This window comes from Aristolochia californica, unplaced genomic scaffold, assembly GCF_029961685.1.
Source record: "Aristolochia californica isolate CCGP_79_NKW_82.1479 unplaced genomic scaffold, dmAriCali1.0.hap1 SCAF_2, whole genome shotgun sequence".
In the NCBI taxonomy this organism is placed as follows: domain Eukaryota; kingdom Viridiplantae; phylum Streptophyta; class Magnoliopsida; order Piperales; family Aristolochiaceae; genus Aristolochia; species Aristolochia californica.
In genome coordinates, this window is record NW_027181881.1 from 9,133,350 (window position 1) to 9,157,501 (window position 24,152).

Sequence of the window (24,152 nt, forward strand, 5' to 3'; positions counted from 1 at the left end):
AAAAAAAAAAAAAAAAAAAAAATTGTTGAAGCCAAGAAGATCTATTGCTGAGAGGGTGGCTTCTCAAGCATTGAATATTTAGATCTTTCAGGCCAAGAAGAGCAAGGAGAACAGTTTCTTCACAAAAGGGTATTTTGGTTATTTGTTTTCAGTTGACAGGGTTATTTATGTCTTTATTTCTGCTTTTTACTTCTTGGTGCATCAATTCTAGGGCATCTTTACCTCTCCCATCTTATCTACTGTTACACACCTCCTGAAGAGCCAAATCTCCCCTCCCCTACCATCACCTAACTCTGACCCTAATCCTGTCAAAGGATGGGAACTAACACTTGCTGCCCCTGGCACCTCGAACCACCAAACTCCTCAGAAAATCCTCTCAATGCGTCCTTTCGGAACTCCCCTGCCCCTCTATCTCCTAACCTCATTGATTGGCACAGTTATCTCACCCCACCAAATAGAGGATTGCCAAATTATATAAAGAGCCTCTCCCCCCCACATTCTTTGTCCAACCACCTTAGCAACTATCAGACGAAAGTCTCACAATCCAATGGAATCCTCAAGTTCCAAAGGAAAAGCTCCCGTTTCCCCCTCAAGCTCCAAAGCCAAAAGTCCCCATCTCCCCCTCAAGCTCCAAAGGCAAAAATCCCACCCCCCCCCCCCCCCCCCCCCCCCCTCAACCGTCACATATTCCCACAAAGATCTGAAGAAGAAAAATCCCATCACTCCCTTCACTCACACATACTCCAGAAAGAAGAAGAAGAAGAAGAAGAAGAAAAGAAAAAATAGCCCACCAAAACCAAACATTCTAGCAAACCCTCCGTTCACTTCTCTCCCTCCAAAAACAGACTATCTGGCCAACTTCTCTCAAATCGCTCAGACTAATGCCCAAATGGACTTCATCCAATTCGTCAAAGAGCAAGAGCACAAGTTTCCTCCGCAGGAGTTCGAGGAAATTACTAAGTTAGCGTGGGAATTCTGCAAATTTTTCCACGACAGTCTCCAATACCCAGTGGAGGATATCCCATCACCCGCTTCGAAATGTTTGTTCTTTCTTGGAACGTTAGAGGAATCGGTTCGCGCTCAAAACGTGCAATCATCAAGGCGGCCCTTTTTGAATGTAAGCCAAACATATTGGTTGAAACCAACTATAATCTTTTGATAATTTTGTTGCTCGGGAACTATGGTATGATTCTAACCCTGAATGGGCAAAAGTTGATGCGATTGGGCATTCTGGAGGTATTCTTGTCCTCTGGAACCCAAACTCTGTTGAAGCCACTTTCTCCCATCCTGGTCTTTTTTCTATCGGTTTACGTTTTCGTGACCGCTCCTTGGGGATTTCTTGGGCCCTGGCATGCATCTATGGACTAACCCGTCACTACAACCGCGCCTCCTTTTGGGAAGAAATCCTCCTCGTCCAACTCTGGGACCTGCCTTGGCTCCTAGCTGGGGATTTCAATGTCATCCTTCAATGCTCCGAAAAATGCCCTCCTCCTGCTACTAGAACCATCTCCACTATGCGAGTCTTTTCAGATCTCGTTAGCAGTCTCAAACTCTCCGAAATACCTCTCTCTGGAAAAAAATTCACATGGTCAAACAGCCAGAACCCCTCTATCCTCTCCAAACTTGATTGTTTCCTTGCCAACAATGAGTGGCTCCAAAATTTTCCCAACACCACTGGCCAAGTCCTCAATAAAATTGGTTCTGACCTGGCCGATCCAAATCAACACTCATCCTCCTGCTTGGGGCCGATCTCCATTTCAATTTGAGAACTTGTGGATCCTTGCTGAATCCTTCGTATCCAATCTTGCTGGATGGTGGCAAGAACTCTCTCAGCACCCTAACCTGGGTTGGACTCTTCCTCGGAAACTCAAAGCTCTGAAGGTAAAGATCCGCCAATGGTCTCTCAATCAGCGTGCTGTTGCTGTTTCTCAAAAAAATTTGATCATCCGCCGCTTATCTGGGTTGGATCTCCTCAAAGAGCAAAGGTCCTTGTCTTCCCCTGATCTATTTCTCAGAAACAATGTAAATATTGATTTGTCAAATCTTCTTCGAAATGATACCTTGTACTGGTTGGTCGAGGGGGATGGAAATACAAAGTTTTTTCATGCTATTGCCTCAGCCAGAAGGAGGGTTAACCGTATCACCTTTCTCTGTCATGGGGTTCAGGTGATAACGGATAGCCCCTCTATAGCTAACATTCTTTTGAAGTTCTTCACAGATCTTTATTATGAGGAATGCTTCAACCATCCTATGCTCTACCAACTTGATTATAAATGTATTTCCTATTCGGATGCAGACTTCTTGGAACGACCTTTTAGTATTGAGGAAATTGAACTTGCTTCTCTTGGCCTCCCGAATGATAAAGCTCCTGGTCCTGATGGCTTCAACGGTGAGTTCTATCACAAAATTTGGGAGGTTGTCAAAAATGATGTTTTTGCTTTTGTTCAAAATTTTCACCAAGTCGGCATCACTCACAAAGTTGTGGGTGCTTCTTTCATTGTGCTTATTCCAAAAAAAGAAAACTCAGCCTTGCCTCAAGATTTCCGGCCTATCAGCCTCACCACAAGTTTTTACAATATCATTGGTCAAATTCTTGCCAACAGACTCAGATCCTTCCTTCCCAAAATCATCAGCCCTAGTCAGTGTGCTTTTATCCGTGGACGAAATATCCTTGATTCTGCCATGGCTGCACATGAACTTTTAGATTCTTTCAAAAAATCCAAAAAGCCTAGATTTGTCCTGAAACTCGATTTTGAAAAAGCTTTTGATCATGTGAACTGGAAACTAATTGATCATCAGCTTTTTGATAAAATGGGTTTTGGGACACGCTGGAAATTTTGGATGAGGAGCTGCATCTCCAATGTGTCGTACTTTGTTCTAGTCAATGGAAAACCCTGCGGGTATTTTAACGCCACAAGAGGCATTCGGAAAGGGGATCCACTGTCTCCTTTCCTCTCCACTCTCATTGCTGAACACCTGGCTTCTATGGTCCGTCTTGCAAAAAATTCCTGGTGGCTAAGCTCCATCTCAGATGATCCTAGTCAAAATATTTCCCTGCTTCAATATGCTGATGGCACCATTCTCTTTGGTGAAGGGACTTTAGAGGAAATTTCTCATATTAAAGCCTTGTTAAATTTATTTGAACTCTCCTCTGGGCAAAAAGTAAGTTGGACAAAATCTTCAATTACTGGCTTTAATATCGTTCCTAATGTGTTAAATTCCATGGCTCATTACTTGGGATGTAATATTGCTACACCTCCTTGTACATATCTGGGCCTGCCTTTGTCACCTATGTTGCCTTCCAAAAGCTCTTGGCATCCTGTTATTGAGCATTTGGAGGGCCACTTGATGACTTGAAGAGGAAAATTTTTATCTAAGGCTGGTAAACTGGTTCTTATTAAATCTTGTTTGCACGGTATTCCTTCTTATTTCCTCTCCCTATATCAATGCCCTGCTTCTGTATGCAAAAGAATCGAACTGCTCAAAAGGAGATTCCTATGGGGAGAACCCAATGGCGAAAGGAAATATTAAAAAATTCTTGGTGGACTCGGGATCTGTGATACAACTACCACAAATTCTGCTCTGTTTCTTAAATGGATTTGGAAGTTTGACTTATATCCAGAATTGATTTGGAGAAAATTGGTTGTTGCAAAAGCAAATAAATTAGTGGGTTGGTGGACTGAGGGTGGGCGATGTAATAGGTTGTCCCTTGTGTGGAAAAAAATTGTAATATTGTTACCTCCTTTCAAAAATGTCGTAAAATGTTACGCTGGCTCGGGTTTTGTAACACGATTTTGGACCGACTGGTGGACCGGATTTCACAGCATCAACATCAGCCACAACATGCTCTCTAACTCGGCAAGAAATATTGAAGCATCTATCTCGGACTAGCAAACTTATTCTGGAGGATGGAATCTAAATCTATGAAGGTCACTTTCGGATTCTGAGGCCTTGGTTGCATCTGACCTCATCACCACTCTCTCTTCGGTAAGTCTAAAAAATGTGCCTGATACTCTTGTTTGGACACTGTGCACGAAGGTAATTTCTCAACTTTTTTTGCTTACAACTTCCTGAGCTGCCCCAACATACCACAAACTAAACATTCTGCTGCTATTGCATGGACCTTGTATGCTCCCCTATGTGCTAAATTTTTATCTGGTCCACATGTAGGAACAAAATTCTTACATCAGATTCCCTAATCCGGAGAGGTACCCATGTCCTAGACCCTCTTTGCCCATTCTGCCAAATTTCTTCAGAAACAACCACCCATATCCTTTTACATTGCAATTATGCCCATTTTGTATGGATCAGCCTCCTTAAAAAAATCGCTCTCCAGTACTGTCTCTCTCAAAGCCTCTCATCTACCATTTTCTCAGTTACAAATACCAACCTCCCAAAGCTCAGAAAAATATTAATATCTTGCTATGTTGGGCATCTCATTTGGGCATTATGGAAAGACACGAATAATCACAAATTTAATCTAAAATCTATTCCTAGAGATACATTGGTTGAAAAAATTATTGGTCAAATCATTGCGTGGATCCTTCTGCTAAAGAATTCAGAAATTTAAAAGGATCTAACTTTCGGGAGAATTGGCGAACAATTGCTAGCATGTCATATCCACCCCGGCCCCTGACTATGGCAATTTGGACTCCTCCCCCAATGGGCCGTTATAAACTGAATTTTGACGGAAGCGCTTTTGGATGTCTGGGCCCAACGGGCTTTGGTGGTGTTGTTCATGACGAAAATGGTGCTCTTCTGTTTTCCTTTGTTGGGCCTATTGGAATTTCAGATTCTACTACTGCTGAATTATCTGGATTACTAAATGGATTACGGATCATCAAAAGTCGTCTTTGTGGGCCCCTTTGCATTGAAGGAGATTTGTAAATCGTCATTAATTGGTGCGCAAAGACAGAACGTCCTCCTTGGCAGTATTGGAATATGTTCTATGATATATGTAATTTAACTTCTGCTTTAAATTGTAAATGGATATATATTCCTAGATCAGTTAATCATTTAGCTAATGCACAAGCTAAATTAGGCGTCTCACTCCCTCACCTTGTTGTGGAGGTAGGCCTTGTTTAGCTTATACATTTTCATTCAAAAACAAAAATTCTAGGGCATCTTTGTAATCTTAGGGGGTACTTAAGTGATGGGCAAAAAGTGACATTTAGTAAGAGAATGATTGTTGGGTTTAATACTCACTTTAGTTACAAATTTTGATGAAAAATTGCTATCTTTTTTCTCTTCAATCTCAATTCCTTTCAACTGTTGGTTAGATTGACAAACCCTGGACAAAACTACAAAAATCCTTTCCGTGTCAGAGTCCAATTGAAGTGCAAACTTGCTCGGTTTCTGTTTCCCTGTAAATTTGAAATGCAAACTTATTCTTTAGGGTGTGTTTTGATTCCACATCGATATTAGCTTGGTATTAGAGCTTCAGGTGGTCAATTTCCATGGGATTTGGGTACTAAAGGACTCTAGAAGAATCCAACACTGCTATGAAGCAATTTAACCCTCCAAATGGAAAGTTTAGAAACCTTGAACAGCAAGGTAGATCATGTAGAAACTGAGTTTCTATTAGGCTTGGAAAAGAACCAAGAAGTTGGCTCCAATGACTGTAAACAAATCAAACCTCCATCAGGTTCACATTAAAGTTTGGAAGGAAGAGTCTCAGATTGCTTTGTATGCTGGCATATAAGATGTCAGACAAAATTCCAAGGAGAAATTAGAAGATGAGTTCCAAAGACAGCCAGGCCGGAATTTTTACAATAAGACTTGAGTTAAGGGATTGAAGTTTGAGATTCGAATTCCAGGGATGCATGCAAGTCAGGTGTTTTTAGATTGGAAAAGTTTTGTAGACAAAGTATTTGAGTTTAAAGGGGTTCTAGAAGTTAAACAAGTGCCTTTAGTACACTAAGGCTGAAAAGGCGAGCTCTAGCTTGGTGTGACAGATAGGCTATGATGCACAGACTTGATGGAAAAGAAAACATTCAAAGTTAAGAAATGATAAAGCAAAAGGTGTAAATTTTTTTTCTTCATATAGGTTACTGACAAATCTTATTTCTCCAACTTCAAGAGTTGCTACAAGCCAGCACGAGAGTAGAAGAATATACTGATGACTTCTTGATGTAGTATGTTGCTCATTTGAAGAAGATGAAAGTCATCTAGAACAATTGAAGGTATATAAAAGGAAGAAGAAGATTGAAATACAGTTGTTTCTAGATCTGAAAAGTCGTTTTTTCAGCAAATTACTCTATTTTGGGACTTGCTACATAGGGAAAGTCAGCATGTTTCCACTTTTAGTAGTTTCTTATTCGTCCACAGCCTGAATTTGGAGAGCCATTAGTTAGCAAGTCTTTTTTATTATTAGTCAATTAGGAAACTGTCATAGTTAGTAGTCCATTATCAGTGGTTTCATCTCAATCAGCTTCTGGAATTCATTTCCAACATCTAGTTTCATTATATAAAGTCACTATTTGATTGCAATTAGGATGTCTACGCTTAGAAAATTTCTATTGTGGTGATGTTACTTATTTTGGCAAGTCTTTGGATATTTTTGAGTCTAAAAATAGGTGAATCTACTATAACTTAGAACAAGTTTTGAAGATTTATAGTAGTTTTTTTTTTGGTTGCTGGAGCACCGTTGTTTCTCTTTTTTTTTTCTTTTTGCTGAGAATAAATTCTTAGTAGATTTTTCTAGTGTGTTAGCTACTATTAAATTCAAGTTCTTACCTTGGAACTTGAAAACCAGGAATTTCTTAGAGTTGAGAAGGTAGTTAGGGGAAGTCTCCTTTGATGTATCCTCCTTCTCTTTGAAATAAAATTATCAACATTTCAAAAAACAAAAAAAAAAAGAGTCGAGAAGGTAGTGGTTGGGTATCTCATATTTCAACCTTATCTATTAGTTATATTTCATTAGTTTAGTGGCGTTACTATGTCCTTAACTAGAAATGCTTTGAAGGAGGCTAGGGTTTTCGTACTTTCTTGATATATAGGAGGCCTTAAATCCATATTATGGGATACACACAAGACCGCACCAAGAACTATGAGTGTAGTGGTATCCCATAAAATTGCTAGCAAGATGGAAAGAGAATGAGCTAGAGGTGGAAGTTGAATGCATTGGAAAACCTGTTGTTGCTGACCAACACCCAAGTGAGGAGCCGCAAAGTAATAATTTTACTCCAAGAGCTAATCATTTAAAAAATATAAAATCTAGTGAGTCTCGGCTTGAGGATGAGCCATTAACTACTTTCTTTCTGCTGAATTTAGTCATACTGCATATAATTGTAAGCTAACAATGTAATGTTTGATGAATTTGGGGATTGTGGCACCGAGGAGCCGCTTGGTGAAACATTTTATGATGAACAAGGCGATGGTGATGAGGCGATATTATACAGTGATGTTGGAGAATCCCTTATTGTTTGTAGGAGTATATTCACTCCACAAGTGTCAATTGATGATTGGTTTAGGACCAATATATTCCATTCTACATCTATAGCTGGACAATTGGCCAGTTGATAATACATGGTGGCAGTTATGAAAAAAAGGCCATATTTGAGGAGGTTATCCAGGGGCTTAAATTACCCACAAAACCCCACCCAAAAGCATAAACATTACATGGTTAAAAAAGTAGCTGAAGTCAGAGTTACAAAGAAGTTTTTGGTCAATTTCTCCATCAAAACTAGATACTGTGACCATGTACTTTGTGATTTTGTAAAAATGGGTGCATATTATTGGGATGACTTTGGCAATATCATATGCAAGTTGTTCACGATGAAAGGATCGGTTATCGCACCTTTTGGAAGGATGGACTAAAATAGTGTTAAAACCCTCTTGTCCATAAAATATGAATCCTCCTTCAAGTGGGTTGGTATATAATATATTAAATGAAAGGGACTTTGAACGTGAAATGAATGATGATGGGTTTTGCTTTGTTGTCTTTACAAAAGAAATCCAAACTTTAGAGCATGAAATTTGGGTGAAGTTAGAGAGCTGCTAGAAAAGTTCAAGGATGTCTTTCTTGACGATTTACTTGCACGTTTATCACCGCTTGGAGACACACAACATCAGATTGACCTTGTCTCAGGGTTGTTTTACCAAACAGGCCACACTACTATATGAGTCCAAAGGAGCATAAGAAGTAGTAAACGCAACTAGAGGAGGTATTACTGAAAGGATTATATCTGGCCTAGCCTTAGTCCTTGTGTAGTAGTAACTTTATTGGTTCCAAAAAAATATGGTACTTGGAGATTTTGTGTTGATAGTTGAGCTATCAATAAGATCACCATTAATTATAGAGTTCTTATGTCATGCTTTGACAGCATATTGGATCAACTATGTGAGGCACCAATGTTTTCTAAATTAGATCTAAAAAGTGGATACCATCAAATATGAACAAATCAGGGGATGAATTGAGGACGACATTCAATGTAAGGGAAGGTTTATATGAGTGGTTGCTTGTACCATTTGGCCTTTGTAATACTCCATTAACCTTCATGGGAGCTATAACACAATTTTCAAAACCCTTTTTTGATGATATTTTGGTTTCTAGTGTTGCTACTCACGAACATTTTTAACACCTTCTTCAGTTGTTTATTGTTTTTGGGTAAGGAGAAATATTTTTCGAATCTCAAGAAATGCAGTTTTATGACCCCAAAGGTGACGTTTTAAGTTATGAAGTATTTAGAGAAGGATTTAGATTTGATGACAGCAATGTTCAAGCCATTGCAGAGAGGGCTACCTCAAAAATTATAATTGAAATTTGAAGATTCCATGGCCTTACTTCCTTTCACATCATCGAAGATTTTATCATGATACCACTAACTCATATGTTTTAAGGCAAAAGACAAGTTCTTATGTACTCCAGGGGTGCAACATGCATTTGAAACAATCAAAGCAATGTTGTTGATTGCAGTGTACTTGCCCTCACTCACTTTGATCTTCTTTTTGAACTTGCATGTGATGCTTCAAAGGTAGGGATATATCTTCACATAGCTAAAAAAAGCCCATTGCTTATTTTATTGAGAAGCTTTGTGGACCTCTATTGGATACAACACTTATGTTGTAGAGTTGTCAGCTGTAGCGAAAGCCTTGAAGCATTGGTGATACTATTTAGTACAAAATGAGTTTATCATTTACTCTGATAATGAGGCTCTCAAGCACATTAATTCCAAAAGAAAAACTAAGTGTTAGACATGCCAAACAGTTAATTATTTGCAAGAGTTCACTTTTATGCTTAAACACAAGGTACATGAACACAGAGAGCAGTACATGCTCTTACTAGGAAGGTTGCATTATTATCCTTGTCAAACTGAAGGTTTTCAGATTTCAACACTTCGGAAACACTATTCTTGGAGATTATTAATCTTGCAAGAATTGCATGGAGAAGGACAATTATCAATTGTCAATTGCTTACTAACAAATGCTAGTGCAAAAGTGTAAGAGGGATGTGGAAAGGTATGTTAGTAGGTGCCACATGTCCCAACAAACTTGTGGTGGATGACATAATTATAATATTTCACTATTTGATATTATTATTTTCCAGCATTTATTTTGAGATTGTAAGGGGTTTACTTTCATATTGTAAAGCAAGGTCAAGGGGCAAATTGGTTCTGTTTATTTTATGTTTGTAAGAGGGGTTGGGTAGGGGGTAGATTGGTAAATTGGGTTAAATCTGATGTAACGGCTCATTAATCATTGAACCCTCTTCCATTAGCAGAGACTAAAAGGCCCACGAGCTTCTAGAGAGAGGCTGACAATTGCAACCGAAATTGGTACTGTTTTTCAGAACTTGGGTGACCTATGTCTTCTCAAACTGCCATATCTGTCACACATTCATCATTTCTGCCTCCATATATTCTCTTTTTCCCTTTCTCTTTTCTACTAAATTGGAATTATATCAACTGGTATCAAAGCAACTACCATCCTTAGGCCCACAAGCACACTCTTTTGCATGGAGTGGAGGCAGCTACTACCTGTTCAAAAAAATGTTGAGAGCTTTTGGTGTGGGCAAATACTTTAATACGAAGTGGTCATATTAGTCACTTAGCAAGCTAGTCCAAAAGCAATGAGCTGCTGGTGTGACAAATTGGAGGGAGAGATTAAAATCATGAATACTAAGATTCCCAATTTGACCCGATCCCTCAAGCCTATGTTTATGACATTGCAATTCCTATTCAGGGAAAGGGAAGGAATCCCATTGTTCTTTGACTATCGACCCTCCAAATCTTCTATAGCCATCGGAATTAGTACACTAGTTATGAAGTTCGACTGCTCGAAATAGATCTATGATGATGAGCCAACATTGTATGTTACAATGGTGGAGCAGTTTTTTTATTATCACCACAATGGAGAGGATCGAGAAGTGAATTTAGTAAGTTTTTTCCTAAAAGGAGAAGCTTTACAGTTTGCGTTCCTCAACCCGGGAATCTGATGTAGTACCAGATTAGTTAAGGAGCAAGAGATGGGGCATGAAATGCCAAAATAAAAGAGGTGGAAAAATGAACCATTAGAGGAACTTGAAGAAGAATTTGAGAAGACAAGTTTTCAAAAATTAAAGCAAAGAAAATTCATCATATTGCTGAGAAGGTGGCTTCTCAAGTATAGAATATTTGATCTTTTAATCTTTATATCATGCCAGTAAGTGCAAGGAGTTAATTTCCTGCACAAAAGGATATTTTGGTTACCTGTCTTTAGTTGACAGGGTTACTTATGTCTTCTTTTATGTTTTAAGTTCTTAGTTGATAGGTGCATCAGTTATAAAGTTTTATTTATTTATTATTTTAATGTTGAAGACACATGAACACACACCCCTTAAACCCTGATGAGACTTGAACCTAAGGCTTCACACTAGAAACCCTCTCGTGTGACCATTGAGCCAAAAGCCCAAGTCACTGCATTGGTTATTAAGTTAAGCGGGACATCTTTATAATTTTAGGAGGATACTTAAGTGCAAAGCAAAAGTGACACTGTATAATGGAATAAAGAGTGGTTCGGTTTAATACCCTAATCTTAAACCTCTCCCTCACTTAACCTTGAATCTTGAAAGAAATTTGTTATCCCTTTTCTCTCTAATCTCAATTCCTTTCACGTTTTGGTTGGACGAACAAATACTAAGACAGAATTACAGCAATTCTTTCTAGGTTAAGTGTCCAGTTGAACGGCAAACTTATTGGATTTTGTTTCTCTATAGATATGAAGTGTAAACTCTATCTTTAGGGTGTGTTGTGATTCTACATCGACATAAGGACCTTAGGTTAAAAGGACTAATCTACTTTTTAGACAATATTTTATAGATTTGCTACTTGAAGCTAGCTCATACATTACCTTTCTTTATGAGGCCACTGAGTCTGCTTAGGCCCTTTCAAGGCAGCTTTTTGCTTCTTTTTCCCTGTCATTAAACATAGTAGGAGTAGGGTTTTGGTGATGATGATGGTGATGATGTAAATTGATTTTTCATCTCCTGGTTTACTTGTTTGTGGTTTGCAGCACTTAAGGAAACTGGTATATTATATCTAGATATTTCTAGAACCTCTTTCTATATTCATCGAACAAACTGAGAATATAGGATGAACAAACTAGGGTTTTTTAACTTAACTATCAACTTTTCCTTTGTCTTGTCTTTTATTTTATCACCAAGATGTGCTTCTAATGTTTTGTTATTTTTGTTCTTCTCTGCTCTTTCTATCATCCAGATGGTTGAAACATCATATGAAAATAAGTGTTTTTGTGGAGCCACGAGTTAGAACTGAACTTCTCAGTGAAAGTTCTGACTTTGATTTTATACAAACTTGGCAAGATGGTGAGAAGTAAAACTTTTATTTGATTTGGTTGTTGGTATCCTTACTATGCTCCCATTACTGGTTCTTTAATTGCTTCATTAAAATGTTTCTGTTGTACTCTATTATGTAGTTTCATGCTCATGTTTGTCCTCTCACCGTTGTTGTCTTTTAATGGTATTTTATCTTCCCCAAAGTAAGTGCTTACCCAAATGGCGCATTCATTTGGGCATTTTCAAATGATTCCTACTCACTTTTTTTATTTTCCTATTTGATTTTAAATAAGTTCTTTCTTTGTATTTCTTATTCCACGTGCCAGAAAGTGATTTTTTCTGTTTGACATTGCCCACTGAAATTTCATGTGGGGTGGTTTTTTTGTATTGTTTAATTATGATTGGCTGAGGTCTGGTCAATTCACCTAAACAACTCTGGTACAGAGTTGAATCTCCTCGTTGTGAATCAAGTACATTTCTGAATTAAAGTGTGACCAAAGTTGTTAGACAAGAAAAATGAAAGAGTGAAGTAGCTCAAACTGGTTCATCAGCATTTGTTAAGTGTTATTTGTGCCAATTCAAGTTGAAAGTTCTCTCTTTTGGTACAATTCTTGTGCATTTAGATCCTTATGAAGAGTGTTTTATTTAAATTGCTAAATGATTAAACTGGTTGCTATTTTGCATCTAAACTTTGGTCCTTGGGTATTGCCTCTATTCTCATAATGATACTGATTAGTGCTCATGCTTGTATAGATGACGAAATATCTCTTTTGCACACAAAAGTTGATCTTGTTGTCACCCTTGGTGGCGATGGAACAGTCCTTTGGGTATGTGGATTTTGTTCTCACTAGTTTGGTGCAGGATGTGTAGAAATTTCTAAAAGCTCACTTCTTTTTATAATTACAAAGGAGAGAAATGTTTATGTCAAAGTGCAGTTATGTTCAAAACCTGAAGCACTACTTACTAATTTCCTCATACAGGCTGCATCAATGTTCAAGGGACCTGTTCCTCCCGTTGTCCCATTTTCCTTGGGGTCACTTGGCTTCATGACACCGTTTCGTATCCTTTATGCTCGCTATCTAATGGGTTGGGTTGGATTATCATAAAATTTCTTCATTGAAATGATCCACCACCTTTGCTCTTGGTTAAGGAGAATATAGTATATGGCACTCTAATTTGAGTTGTCTTGGAGATATCCTATCTGTTTTTAGTTTTCCATACTAAGTTTGGTCTTGGATTGTCCAGAAAACCATTTTCTGGAAACTGCTCTGAGTATCAAGATTTCTTGGATTGTCCAGAAAACCATTTTCTGGAAACTGCTCTGAGTATCAAGATTGAGTTCTTTTAATGGATTCAATGGAATACCATTAGTTTAGCTGCTCGAAATTTCAGCTTTAACTTGGTATTACACATGACCTACATGTTCTTTATGCAGGCTATTTCATGAATTTTGAGTTTGCCTATGTCAATTTTATAGTATGTATGCATTGACTTTTTGATACTTTGGATCACACTTTATTGAGCAGTATCATCTTTAACAGCCTTTAGAAAGTGAACATTACAGAGACTACCTCAGTGCAGTACTTAGGGGCCCCATCAGTATTACATTGCGCCATAGGCTTCAATGCCATGTTATTCGAGACGCTGCGAAAGATGAGTTGGAGGTTGAAGAGCCCATTCTAGTTCTGAATGAGGTTACAATAGATCGCGGGATTTCATCCTACCTCACATTCCTTGAGTGCTACTGTGACAATTCTTTTGTCACTTGTGTTCAAGGGGATGGATTGATCTTATCCACAACATCTGGAAGTACTGCTTATTCTCTTGCAGCTGGAGGATCAATGGTCCATCCACAGGCACGTTCATATGCTTGTTTTGTAGTTTTGTTGAAATGGATGATACTTGCACCCCCTTTCAATGAAGAGATGCCAACTCCATCAAATCGTCAACTCCATCAATTATCTGTGGGGCTACTAGTTGCTAGTTATCAAGATAAGAATACAAATGCAAGCAAGTGTATAGGCATAACTGGAATTTTAGGCACGGAATATGAGCTACTTTTGATGAATACATGTTTGGCTATCTAGCATTGGTTTCCTGACTAAGCAGTTAAAGTGATTGGAACAAAAAAAAAAAAAAAAAACTAACTAGCTTTAAAGTCTTTAATTCCTGAACCCTAATCATTTACTCTCCATTTATTTGTATATGCAGGTTCCTGGTATTCTTTTTACGCCAATCTGCCCCCATTCATTATCATTCCGGCCTCTGATACTGCCGGAATATGTAACACTTCGGGTACAAGTACCTTTCAATAGCAGGGGACATGCATGGGCATCATTTGACGGAAAGGATAGGAAACAATTGGCAGCTGGGGATGCACTCATTTGTAGTATGGCACATTGGCCAGTGCCTACAGCTTGCCAAGTGGATTCAACCAGTGACTTCTTACGCAGCATCCATGAAGGCCTCCATTGGAACTTGAGAAAGACTCAGTCTTTTGATGGTCCCTGTGATTCATAAAGTTTTAGGTTTTGAGCTTCTAGTTATTCTTAAAGCTATATCTGCAGTAGATTACTACAATTCATTTGAACCGAGTATGTGGCACTACACCCTATAGAATAACTATATCAGGGAGCTGTGGGATATTGAAATATAATTGTTAAGAAAGTTGAATGTAATCATAGATGTGGAATATCGAAATATAATAGCTGCAGTGCTTGTGGTGCTTGAATCAGTTGTCTTATAAAACTAAAATGGATCTTTTCTAGACACAGAAGATTGTAGAGGTGAGTACAATTTGATACCCTTAGCGATTTCTTTCAGAAGTAAAGCTTCTCTCACTCTCTCTCTATCTCTTACTGGATTTTAGTTGTTTTGATGTGATCAGGAAAAATGCACTGGACTTTGTACTGAAGAATAGATAGTTCCGGGAATTCTGAAGTTACCTCGTAGTATATAGCTTACCATACCAGTAAGCACCCATTCTAAACAATCCTGGAACCTGGAAATGGGTGGACGAGGTGATCGAGCCAATCAAAAGTTCCTTGTTCTATTTATGAGACTAAAGACCAAAAATGTTAAAAATGGCAAGCTTCCGTTTTCTTATCAGAAATGTGGCTGTAAGAATCTTATATTATTTCACAATTGCATGGAGTATTTGTAAACCAGCTCACAGTTGCAAGGAGGGAATTGGGTCAACAAGGAAATGATGCAGAGAATACATGTGGTCCTCAACACAGGTAAACTTATTCTCGATGTTTTCTTCATGGCAAGGATGGTGACATTGACTAAGGATGAAAGGAGTGCGTGACATGTGCCCTACCCTGTTAACATGTGAGGCCAAGCATGTGACCACATGTTGATGCCCTTACCTTCTCTTCTCCTCCATTGTTATAACCTCACCTGGCTGGATTTAAGCTTCTTGTCTTTGACTCTAGGACTAGTATGATCATTGCTTCCATTCACTCTTCCTCTCATGAGAAGCTTCACAGAAGCTCCATTTGCTTACTAGTTTTTCAGTAATAGAGGCAGGTAAATAATCCCTTGAACGTTACCCATTTAGGACGAAGGAGATGAAATTTTTTATTCAGAGACCACTCGGCATAAGCATAAATTACAGTTCCAGCAAATGGAAAAAAAAATTTATTCAGGTGAAGCTCATAGTAATGGCTTCTCACAGATGGCATCAATGTTAAGAAAGCCGTTTAAGGGGTTTGTCTTCTCCTTAACCAGCTCCATGTGCCTCGCTTCCTTTGAATAATTCGAGGATTAGCTCGCCTGTTTCACCTTCACCCGACCACCAAACTTTTATATCATTTCTTTCCACTGTCTTCTTTGTTATAAAACCCGGCTCTCCATGCAGAGGTCCCAGCCACACTGAATCACACTTCTCTCTACGCGGTCTCCTGCAAAGTCCAATGCTCTCTCCTGGAAGATCCAACCCCACCACGATGCCGGCGGAAGCCGCCTCCGCCCCTCGTATATCTTTCTCCGGTGACTTCATCAACGGGCAGATTGTCATATCCAAGGAGTCGTCCAAACCCCCGGTCGCTTGTAGTCCTGACTTCGAGTTCCTCGCGGGCGACTCAGAGATATCGATGTTGCCGGCGGATGAACTCTTCTTCGAAGGAAGGGTTCTCCCGTTTTGGCGTGCACAGTGTGCCGAGAAGCTTAGTAATATTAATATTACTTTGAAGCAGACGGCTCAAAGGGAAGAAGAGGAGAAGCCGAAGGGTGGTGTAAATTGGTTTGTGGACGAGGATCCGTCCCCTCGGCCTCCCAAGTGCACCGTGTTGTGGAAAGAGCTTCTCAAGTTGAAGAAGCAGCACTCGGCTGCGACGGAGGGTGATAAAGATGGAGCGTGGAAGAGGAAGAAGGGTTTGGAGAGGACCAGATCGGCGAGTGTGAGAATTAGGCCAGTCTTGAAGATGCCCATCTGCACTCAAGGCCGGATCAGTAACATTCTTCCACTCTAGTTTCACTGCGAGATTGCTCGTCCTAGGATTTCATTTTATTCTTTTTCTTCCTTCTGTAACTTTCCTGGTCCAGAAATCAATCTTTCGTATATAATCAGTTATTATCGCTACTTTCATGCATTCTGGTAACATTTATCTTTTATCATCGCAACTCGCTAATGACTTGTGCAGAAGCCAAAAGGATTAATTTATTGGAATTGGAGCAGTCGAGCAGCACCACGACAGCATCCTCGACTCGGCCTTCGTGACTTAGAATGCAAGGTTGCCGGTATTAGGAATTTTTATGCCCAACTTATAGGGTGGGTAACCCAGGTTTGTAATTTCATCCTGGGGTCTGTCGGGGATGAAGTTTCATTGGAGGACTAAAATTGAAAATTACTGTTAAGGTAAGGGTATTTGTTAAAAGGATAATCTCACATACATTAATGAGTATAAAGATTTTGTATTTATTAAATAAGAAAAATATTTCCTAAGTTGCTATTCATTTTGGGATAAGGCCTTCGACCTAATTTAACATAGTATAAGAGTAAGCCACTCAGTATGTGGGCCTTCACCTAAATTATCCACTCGTAGAGTTACAAAAGAGAGCGGGCCTACACGTGAGGGGGAGTGTTAAAAAATAGTCCCACATGGATTAGTGGATAAAAAGATCTTGACTTTATTAACTGGGAAAAAAGTTTTCTAAGAGGCTAGTCATTTTGAGAATTTAATATCGATTGGGCAGATCCCTCTTATATTCATATTGCGCCTTCACTATAGCCTCGAGGTTTTAGCACAACTGGTTTCAACATGGTATCAGAGTAAGGTTCTCATATATGGGCTTCCACCCAAAATTATCCACGTGCCACTACGTGAGGGGCCTCTACCCAAATTATCCACGTGCCTACACGTGAGGGGAAGTGTTAAAAGGATAGTCCCACATACATTAATGAGTATAAAGATCTTGTATTTATTAAATGGGAAAAAAGTTTCCTAAGTCGCTAATCATTTTAGGATAAGGCCTTGGACCCAATTTAATATGGTATCAGAGTAAGCCACTCAGTATGTGAGCCTCCACTTAAGTTATCCACTCGTAGAGCCACAAAAGAGAGCGGGCCTACACGTGAGGGGGAGTGTTAAGAACTAGTCCCATATAGTTTAGTGGATACAAAGATCTTGAGTTTATTAGCTGGGAAAAAAAGTTTCCTAAGTGGTTAGTCATTTTGGGATAAGGCCTTGAACCCAATTTAACATGGTATCAGAGCAAGCTTCTCATATGTGGGCATCCACCCAAAATTATCCATGTGCCACCACGTGAGGGCCTCTACCTAAATTATCCACGTGCCTACACGTGAGGGGGAGTGTAAAAGGATAGTCTCACATCATTAATGAGTACAAAGATCTTGCATTTATTAGCTGGGAAAAAAAGTTTCCTAAGTGGCTAGTCATTTTGGGATAGACACTTCAACCCAATTTAAAAGTATTTCATCCTAAAACCATTATTGAAGTAATATACTGCACTAGGATTGGAGAAGGAAATTTATCCCTTTTGTGGTCTCAGCCCAAGAGACCTTTTCAGCCCATGCAATCTTCAACTCCAAACCACTATAACTAGGGCAAGTGTCCTTCAACAACCATTCAAGAAACTCACCCTCAAAGAAATGGTTAAATGACATAGCAAGGGCCTATGTTTTAATTGTGATGAAATTTTTTCCAAGTTATAGATGCAAAAGGATCCAAATGTATCTACTTGAAGAAGATGATGAATCCTTTTCCCAATCCAATCTTGCAGAAATTGAGGTACTCAAATTTGAAGTATCATTTCATGCTCTTTCTAGGGTACTCCAACCTCTAATTATGCAACTTGTAGGGGAGTCAAAGGATACAGAGTACACATCTTGGTTGATAGTTGCAATACACACAACATTGTGTGTGTCAAGATTGCTAAAGCCCTATAATTCCCTTTTTACCAAATATCAGTTTTTCCTATTATGATAGGAGAAAGCACTAAGATATAGTGTTTATCCACAGTGGTGAATGTCTCTATCATGATACTGGGATCTCTTATTCATGCTGACTTTTTTCTTCCCATAGAAGGTGTTGATATGGTATTAGGCATGTAATTGGGAGAAGTTATATAGGACTTTAAGAAAATGACCATGGTGTTCTCTATTGATACATGGACTAAGTGGCAGACTGTTCAAATGAGGAGTCTCACACCATGAAGCTGGAATTTTTACAAAAATGGCACCATCAAAAGACAAGGCACTCTTATTCCAAATGGTCGGGCAAACAATGACACAATGTGAACATAACTTTCCTCCTCACAGCATGTAACATTTGTTAACAACTTTCCATGATGCATTCTCAACACCAATAGGCCTACCTCCAAGGCGACTCCTTGATCACTAGATTCCAATCACCCCATGCCTCCCCTATAAGGACTTAGCCTTACCAGTACCCTAATGTGTAGAAAACTGAAATCGAATGATTGGTCAAAGAAATGCTTCAAGAAGGAATCATAACAATACCTACTCTTCCCCTATTTTGTTGGTCAAGAAAGAAGATGGATCTTGGAGATTTTGTATGCACTACAAAGCCCTCAAAGATATCACGATTAAAGATAAGTAACCCATCCCAATTATTGATGCATTACTTGATGAATTATGCCGTGCTCAAAATTTTCAAAGCTTGACCTCTACTTAGGTTACCATCAAATCCGATTGGCTGATGTTGATATTGAGAAAACTACTTTTAGAACATATGATGGTCACTATGAGTTCATAGTGATACTCTTTGGGCTGACCAATGCCCTAGATACCCTTCAATGTTTGATGAGTGATATCTTTTGCATTACTTAAGAAAGTTTGTGCTTAATTTCTTTCATTCTATACTCTTCGGCAATAAGAGTTTTGAGAAACATGTAGAACATCTTCATGATGTATTGAGGGTACACCAACACCATCTCAATCCTTCAAAGATCTAAAAAACAAAATATGCACTACTCTTCCTAGCCTTCTAACTCTGGCATCAAGACTGTCTTGATGCAAGAAGAGCAACCAATTACCAATTTTACCCGACCTTTCAAAGGGTGAAAACTCTCTTGGTCCACTTATGAAAAAAAAAATCTTTGCCTTAGTCCAAGCAATTCAAAATTGGTGAACTTATTTGAACATGGACATATTTACCATCCACACCGACCATTACTCCCTTAAATGTTTGCTTCAACAATGGATTACCACTCCCATGCAACAAAGATCATTGGTTAAATTGATGGTGTATGATTTTAATGTCATTTACAAATGGGAAAATGAGAACATTGTTGTTGATAGTTTTCCTAGCCAACATGACCATGATTTACTTGCTCTTTCTATTTCACATGTTCCTTTACTTTTTCAAGACATCAAGGCAAGAACTGCCACTAATCCACAACTAACTGTACTTCTACTCCAAGTTCAGCAAGACATTACCTCCATTCTCAATTACAAAACGTCAACTCTTTGTTGCTCTTCAATAATAGAGTGGTGGTGCCAGCCCTAAACCAAGACATGATACAAGCAATTTTGAAGGAGATGCACAATTTCCCAACAGCCACTCATGAAAATCTTCTCAAAACCTACCGTAGGATGAGAAATTCGTTTTTGTTGGACATGGCTCAAGATTGATGTCAAACATTATGTGGCAAATTGTGATACTTGTCAAACATATCAAATACAACACCACTACTTCTACAAGACTCATACAACCTTTGCCCGTTCTAGAAAGAATATGGGAAGATGTGTCCATGGATTTTATCGAAGGACTAAAATCTTCCAAAAGTAAGATGGTAATTCTGGTGGTAGTAGATAGATAAAGCAAAAATGCCCACATTTGTCTCTTGCAACAACCAAAACTATCACTGGAGTATATATGATTCATGTAGCAAAACTACATGGCATATCATGCAGTAGTCTTGAATAGAGACTCAATTTTTCTACTATTCTTTTGGAGAGAGTTTTTTCTTATGTAAGGTATCACTTTGAAAATGAGCACAAAATACCACCCTCAAATCAATGGACAAACATAGGTGGTAGATCGATTTTTGGAAACTTATTTAAGAGGTTATGATGGTGAAAAAACCAACACGGTTTTTTACCTTTTGTGGTTTGAATATTCTTACAATACTTTATATCATACTTCATTTAAGATGTCACCCTTTGAGGTTACATATGCCTTGCCCCTTTCCATCATTTTTTTTTATATTAAAGGTACTAAAATGGTAGTGGCTCTAGAGGAAGCTTTGTTAGACTATGATCAAGCATTGAAGATAATCAAAGACTATCACATCTGGCTCAACAATGAATGAAACTCCAACATGATAAAAAACATAAAGAAGTGGAGTTCACAATGTTGACTTAGTCTACCTCAAGCTTCAACCTTATCGACAACAGTCTTTTGCGGCATGGAGGAATAAAAAACTAGCTCCATGTTTTTTGGATCATACAAAATAATTTAATGAATCAACAAGGTGGCATACAAATTGGACTTATTAGATGATTATTCTATTCATCCCATCTTTCATATTTCTCAACTTAAAAAGCGGATCAAAACTGTTCATACCATCTCTTCCACACTCCCCAACATTGAAGCTGATATAGCTGCTATTCTCCTAGTAGTTTTCAAAAGCTTAGCATTCATCATGGTTCTCGATGAGCTATTGGTATAGTGGGATCAAGCTACAGTTGATGAAGCAGCTTGGGAATGTGAAGATGATTTTTTACTATGATTTCCCAACTTTCAACCTTAAGGGTAGGTTGGAAATTCCAAAAAACTAAAACAAAGTATGGGAGGTGTGGTTCCCAAAATTTAGAAAGCATGGGAGGTGCCTAGCAAGGAGGAGCGCATGAGGGCAAAAAGGAAATTTTGAATGGGGTGCCCACTTAAGGGTAGATTTGGCATTCCAAAACAAGATAGTCAAAGAAATCTTAGGTTTCTATTCTTGTAGTACTCTCTAAAGATAGGATATTTGTCAATTTAGCACCCTCTCTTAATTACCTACAATCATGTAATTTTGATTTCCTTGATTGATATAATTTATTGAATTTATTGAAAAGAGAAATACTTTATTGATTTGTTGTAATTTTAATACAATTAACTTCTATTTATAATAGAGGAAAAAAGTAGAATTCGATTAAAAATTAACTACCCTTGTCACAGTTACACCTAAAGTCAAACACTAAAGATAAGACTTAAAATAATTGAACAACTGGATATAAAAATACTAACATAACTAAAACACTTATAACTAGGACTCTTTTATGAGACCTCCTGCCATGAGATTCAAGTTAGACTTCACTATATTAATTCTGGTTCTGTGAGACTTTTTGTTGTGAGAGTCATATAAGACTCGTCCATACCAGCTTTTAAAAACTCCCTCTCAAGCTGGAGTTTATAACTTCAACTTGCAAGGAACAAGATTCTTGCTCTTCAATTTATTTTGCTAAAAAATGTCTTCATAGATGCAAAATCATTATCTTTTGTTCTCCCCCTTTCTTAAACATTTTTGTGACATGAAAATTACCAAACTTGTGGAATAAAATACCTCTTTCTTGTACTTCATCTTTTACTTCTCCCCTTTAAGCTGTTGATACAAAGGACATAGAGACTCATCTTAGACATAACACAATATGGGAGAATAAAATCACTTCTAGCCATTCAACAAAACTCTATACACCAATCAAAATGGTCGTAGTCTGAAACACACCGCTCAATTCCAAGGTGAAAAAATGGCCCAACTTTAGGGCACAACTAAGAGACTAGCTTTTTAAGGGCAACTCAAATACAAATCTCCTCTTGGGTAAAGAATAAAAAACTTGACTCAAGCTGGATGTTAGACACACTCCTATATTTTTGAAGTAGTGGGTCTAAGAATTTGCTCAGAAGTGATTGAAACAAAATATATAAATTGAAGAAATACTAGAGGAAAAAAAATTTAATTGAAAGGAGGAGACTATGCAACACTAATGCTTCCAAAAGAATCTAGAATGTGAGCTTCTTCTTCTTCTTCTTTAAAAAAAAAATAGGGGAGACTGTAACAGTAGAACTGAAATAAATTACACACCAATTGGACCAAGCATGGCTTCAAATAAGTTTCTAGGGGTGAGCATAAATTTTTAGGAGTTGATAATGAAAAAGATATGCAACCAATGCAGACAAGCAAGCTAACACAAGAGAAGAGACCTTGAGCCAAATCCCCTAATCCGGTCTCCCCTCGAAAAGTAATAATTTTTTTGAACTTACATAAAAATCATGGCCAAGCCAGTTCTGTGGTTGATTGAACTATATAATTTTAAGTAGGATCCAGAATGGTACGTCCATCATCTTCGACATCAGCAAAAATTGATTGGGAATTCAACCAACTTGCACCTGAGACTTTACCATCAATCACATTTCTGACCACCATTGATAGCGATACACAACAAGGCTTGTGAAAGATTCAAGTCCAACTCCAAACTCTTGTAGAAGTTCAGAAAGAAATCACCAATTGAATCTTTAGCTTCTAACTTATCCGCAGGCAATAATAGATGTAGCGATTCCATCGAGTAGCTGGTTGTTGTTTTGAAAATCATAGCACCCTTTCAATCTTAATCCGAGACAACACTCACAATTTTCTGAATCAAGGAAATCTCCTTCTTTTACAGGATTTTTTTATGAAAAGAAAAATTGCAACAAACAACGACAGCCTCATATGACGGAGTGTAGTTCCTTTAACTACTACCAATCAAGCAACTTGAGGATGACCAAACTCTTGTTGACTACAACATCCAGAAGGAGTCAATGCTCCATCTCATGCTTTGTCTTCGTGGTTTATAAGTGTCACCGAGTGGTCACATGCATAAGTCAAAAAAAAATAGAAATGCAACTCATGATCTGAATATCGCTGGACCCTCCTGCAATTTGAATAGGAGAAGGAGATGAAAAGTAGTGTCGCCTTTATTGGCCCAGAACACCGAAGGACTTGAGAGTTCCTAAGAGTGGAAGACTTTAGAAGCTCCTATCAACAATACAAAGAAGGTTCAACCTTTAGATCAATAAGAAGTATGTTTGTTGTGTCCTTGTTTGTGTTTGTTGGAAGATGGGCCCAAGCCCACACGACCATGGAAGACCCACACATCCAAGAGATGCCAAAGATGGGCTCACGACTCATAGACCAAGGAGAAGCTCATGGTCCCACATAGTGATGGCAAGATGGTAGTCATCTCATAGATATGGCACTAATGTAATTAGTTTAAGTTTCAGGGGTATATTTGTAATATTATAAGATTATTAAACTATAAATTGAGCTTCAGGGGGAGGGTGAGGATATAAGTCCATAACCTTTTTCTTCCTCTAGTTTTCTCCCTCTCTCTTTTTCTCCATGAGCTAAATCCATGGAGTCCTGAAAATCAACATGGTATAAGAGCATTGATTTTTAAGACTCACAGGTATGGTATTCATGATTATAGAAACCATATTTTTTATTCTTTTGCTCATAATGCTACTTCGTTAATTGCCACTCTTTAAAAACTTTGGCTACTTCAACTCTTTCTTCTTTCAACCCACTCAAGAATCTGGAGTCCAGTGAGGAAGCAATTGTAGGTGCTGCCATTGATAGATTAGCAGCTTGTTGAACTATCCACTTACCTGTACCTTTCATTTCGGTTTCTTCCAAATTGACCAAAGAGAGCTCAAACAATCCTCACATCGAGTTATAATGTGGCTCTTGAGCAAGGTAACAGCCTGGCGGGCCAGTGGAAAACATCTACAACAAGATGCACAACAACACCTATAGCTTCTCCTGCTCCCTCTTCTATCAAGAACCACCCTCAACAACAAAGTAGTAGGACTCGACAATGTGGTGTTCCAACAATGTAGATATCTTTTGGGGTGAATTTGAATCCATCGTC

General features: G+C 38.4%; 2 protein-coding genes across 6 annotated transcripts in view; both read left to right on the forward strand.

Moving 5' to 3' along the window:
• LOC137956434 (probable NAD kinase 1) overlaps positions 1-14,954 on the forward strand; it is a 27,215-nt gene extending 12,261 nt beyond the window's left edge. For 2 of the 5 annotated variants that reach the window (XM_068803932.1, XM_068803931.1), the window contains 6 exons: positions 11,697-11,803; positions 12,527-12,600; positions 12,754-12,832; positions 13,322-13,629; positions 13,985-14,559; positions 14,661-14,950. In XM_068803932.1, coding sequence (XP_068660033.1) covers positions 11,697-11,803; positions 12,527-12,600; positions 12,754-12,832; positions 13,322-13,629; positions 13,985-14,293 — 877 coding nt within the window. In that variant the 3' untranslated portion in view covers positions 14,294-14,559; positions 14,661-14,950. Of the gene's footprint in view, positions 1-11,696; positions 11,804-12,526; positions 12,601-12,753; positions 12,833-13,321; positions 13,630-13,984; positions 14,560-14,642 lie in introns of all 5 variants that reach the window. The other 3 variants (XM_068803933.1, XM_068803929.1, XM_068803930.1) reach the window with 3 other exon arrangements.
• On the forward strand, positions 14,911-16,648 carry LOC137956436 (uncharacterized). Its single transcript, XM_068803934.1, has 3 exons — positions 14,911-15,012; positions 15,636-16,228; positions 16,420-16,648. Exons 2-3 carry the CDS (start codon positions 15,691-15,693, stop codon positions 16,494-16,496), a joined length of 615 nt encoding a protein of 204 aa, XP_068660035.1. The 5' UTR covers positions 14,911-15,012; positions 15,636-15,690; the 3' UTR covers positions 16,497-16,648.
• The last annotated feature ends 7,504 nt before the right edge of the window (positions 16,649-24,152 follow it).

Bases quoted from the DNA above. Each gene is read 5' to 3' on its own strand.
- LOC137956436 (XM_068803934.1), top strand. From the start codon at position 15,691: ATGCTCTCTCCTGGAAGATCCAACCCCACCACGATGCCGGCGGAAGCC. The intron at 16,229-16,419 runs GTAACATTCTTC...TGACTTGTGCAG, and splicing joins CTGCACTCAAGGCCGGATCA to AAGCCAAAAGGATTAATTTA.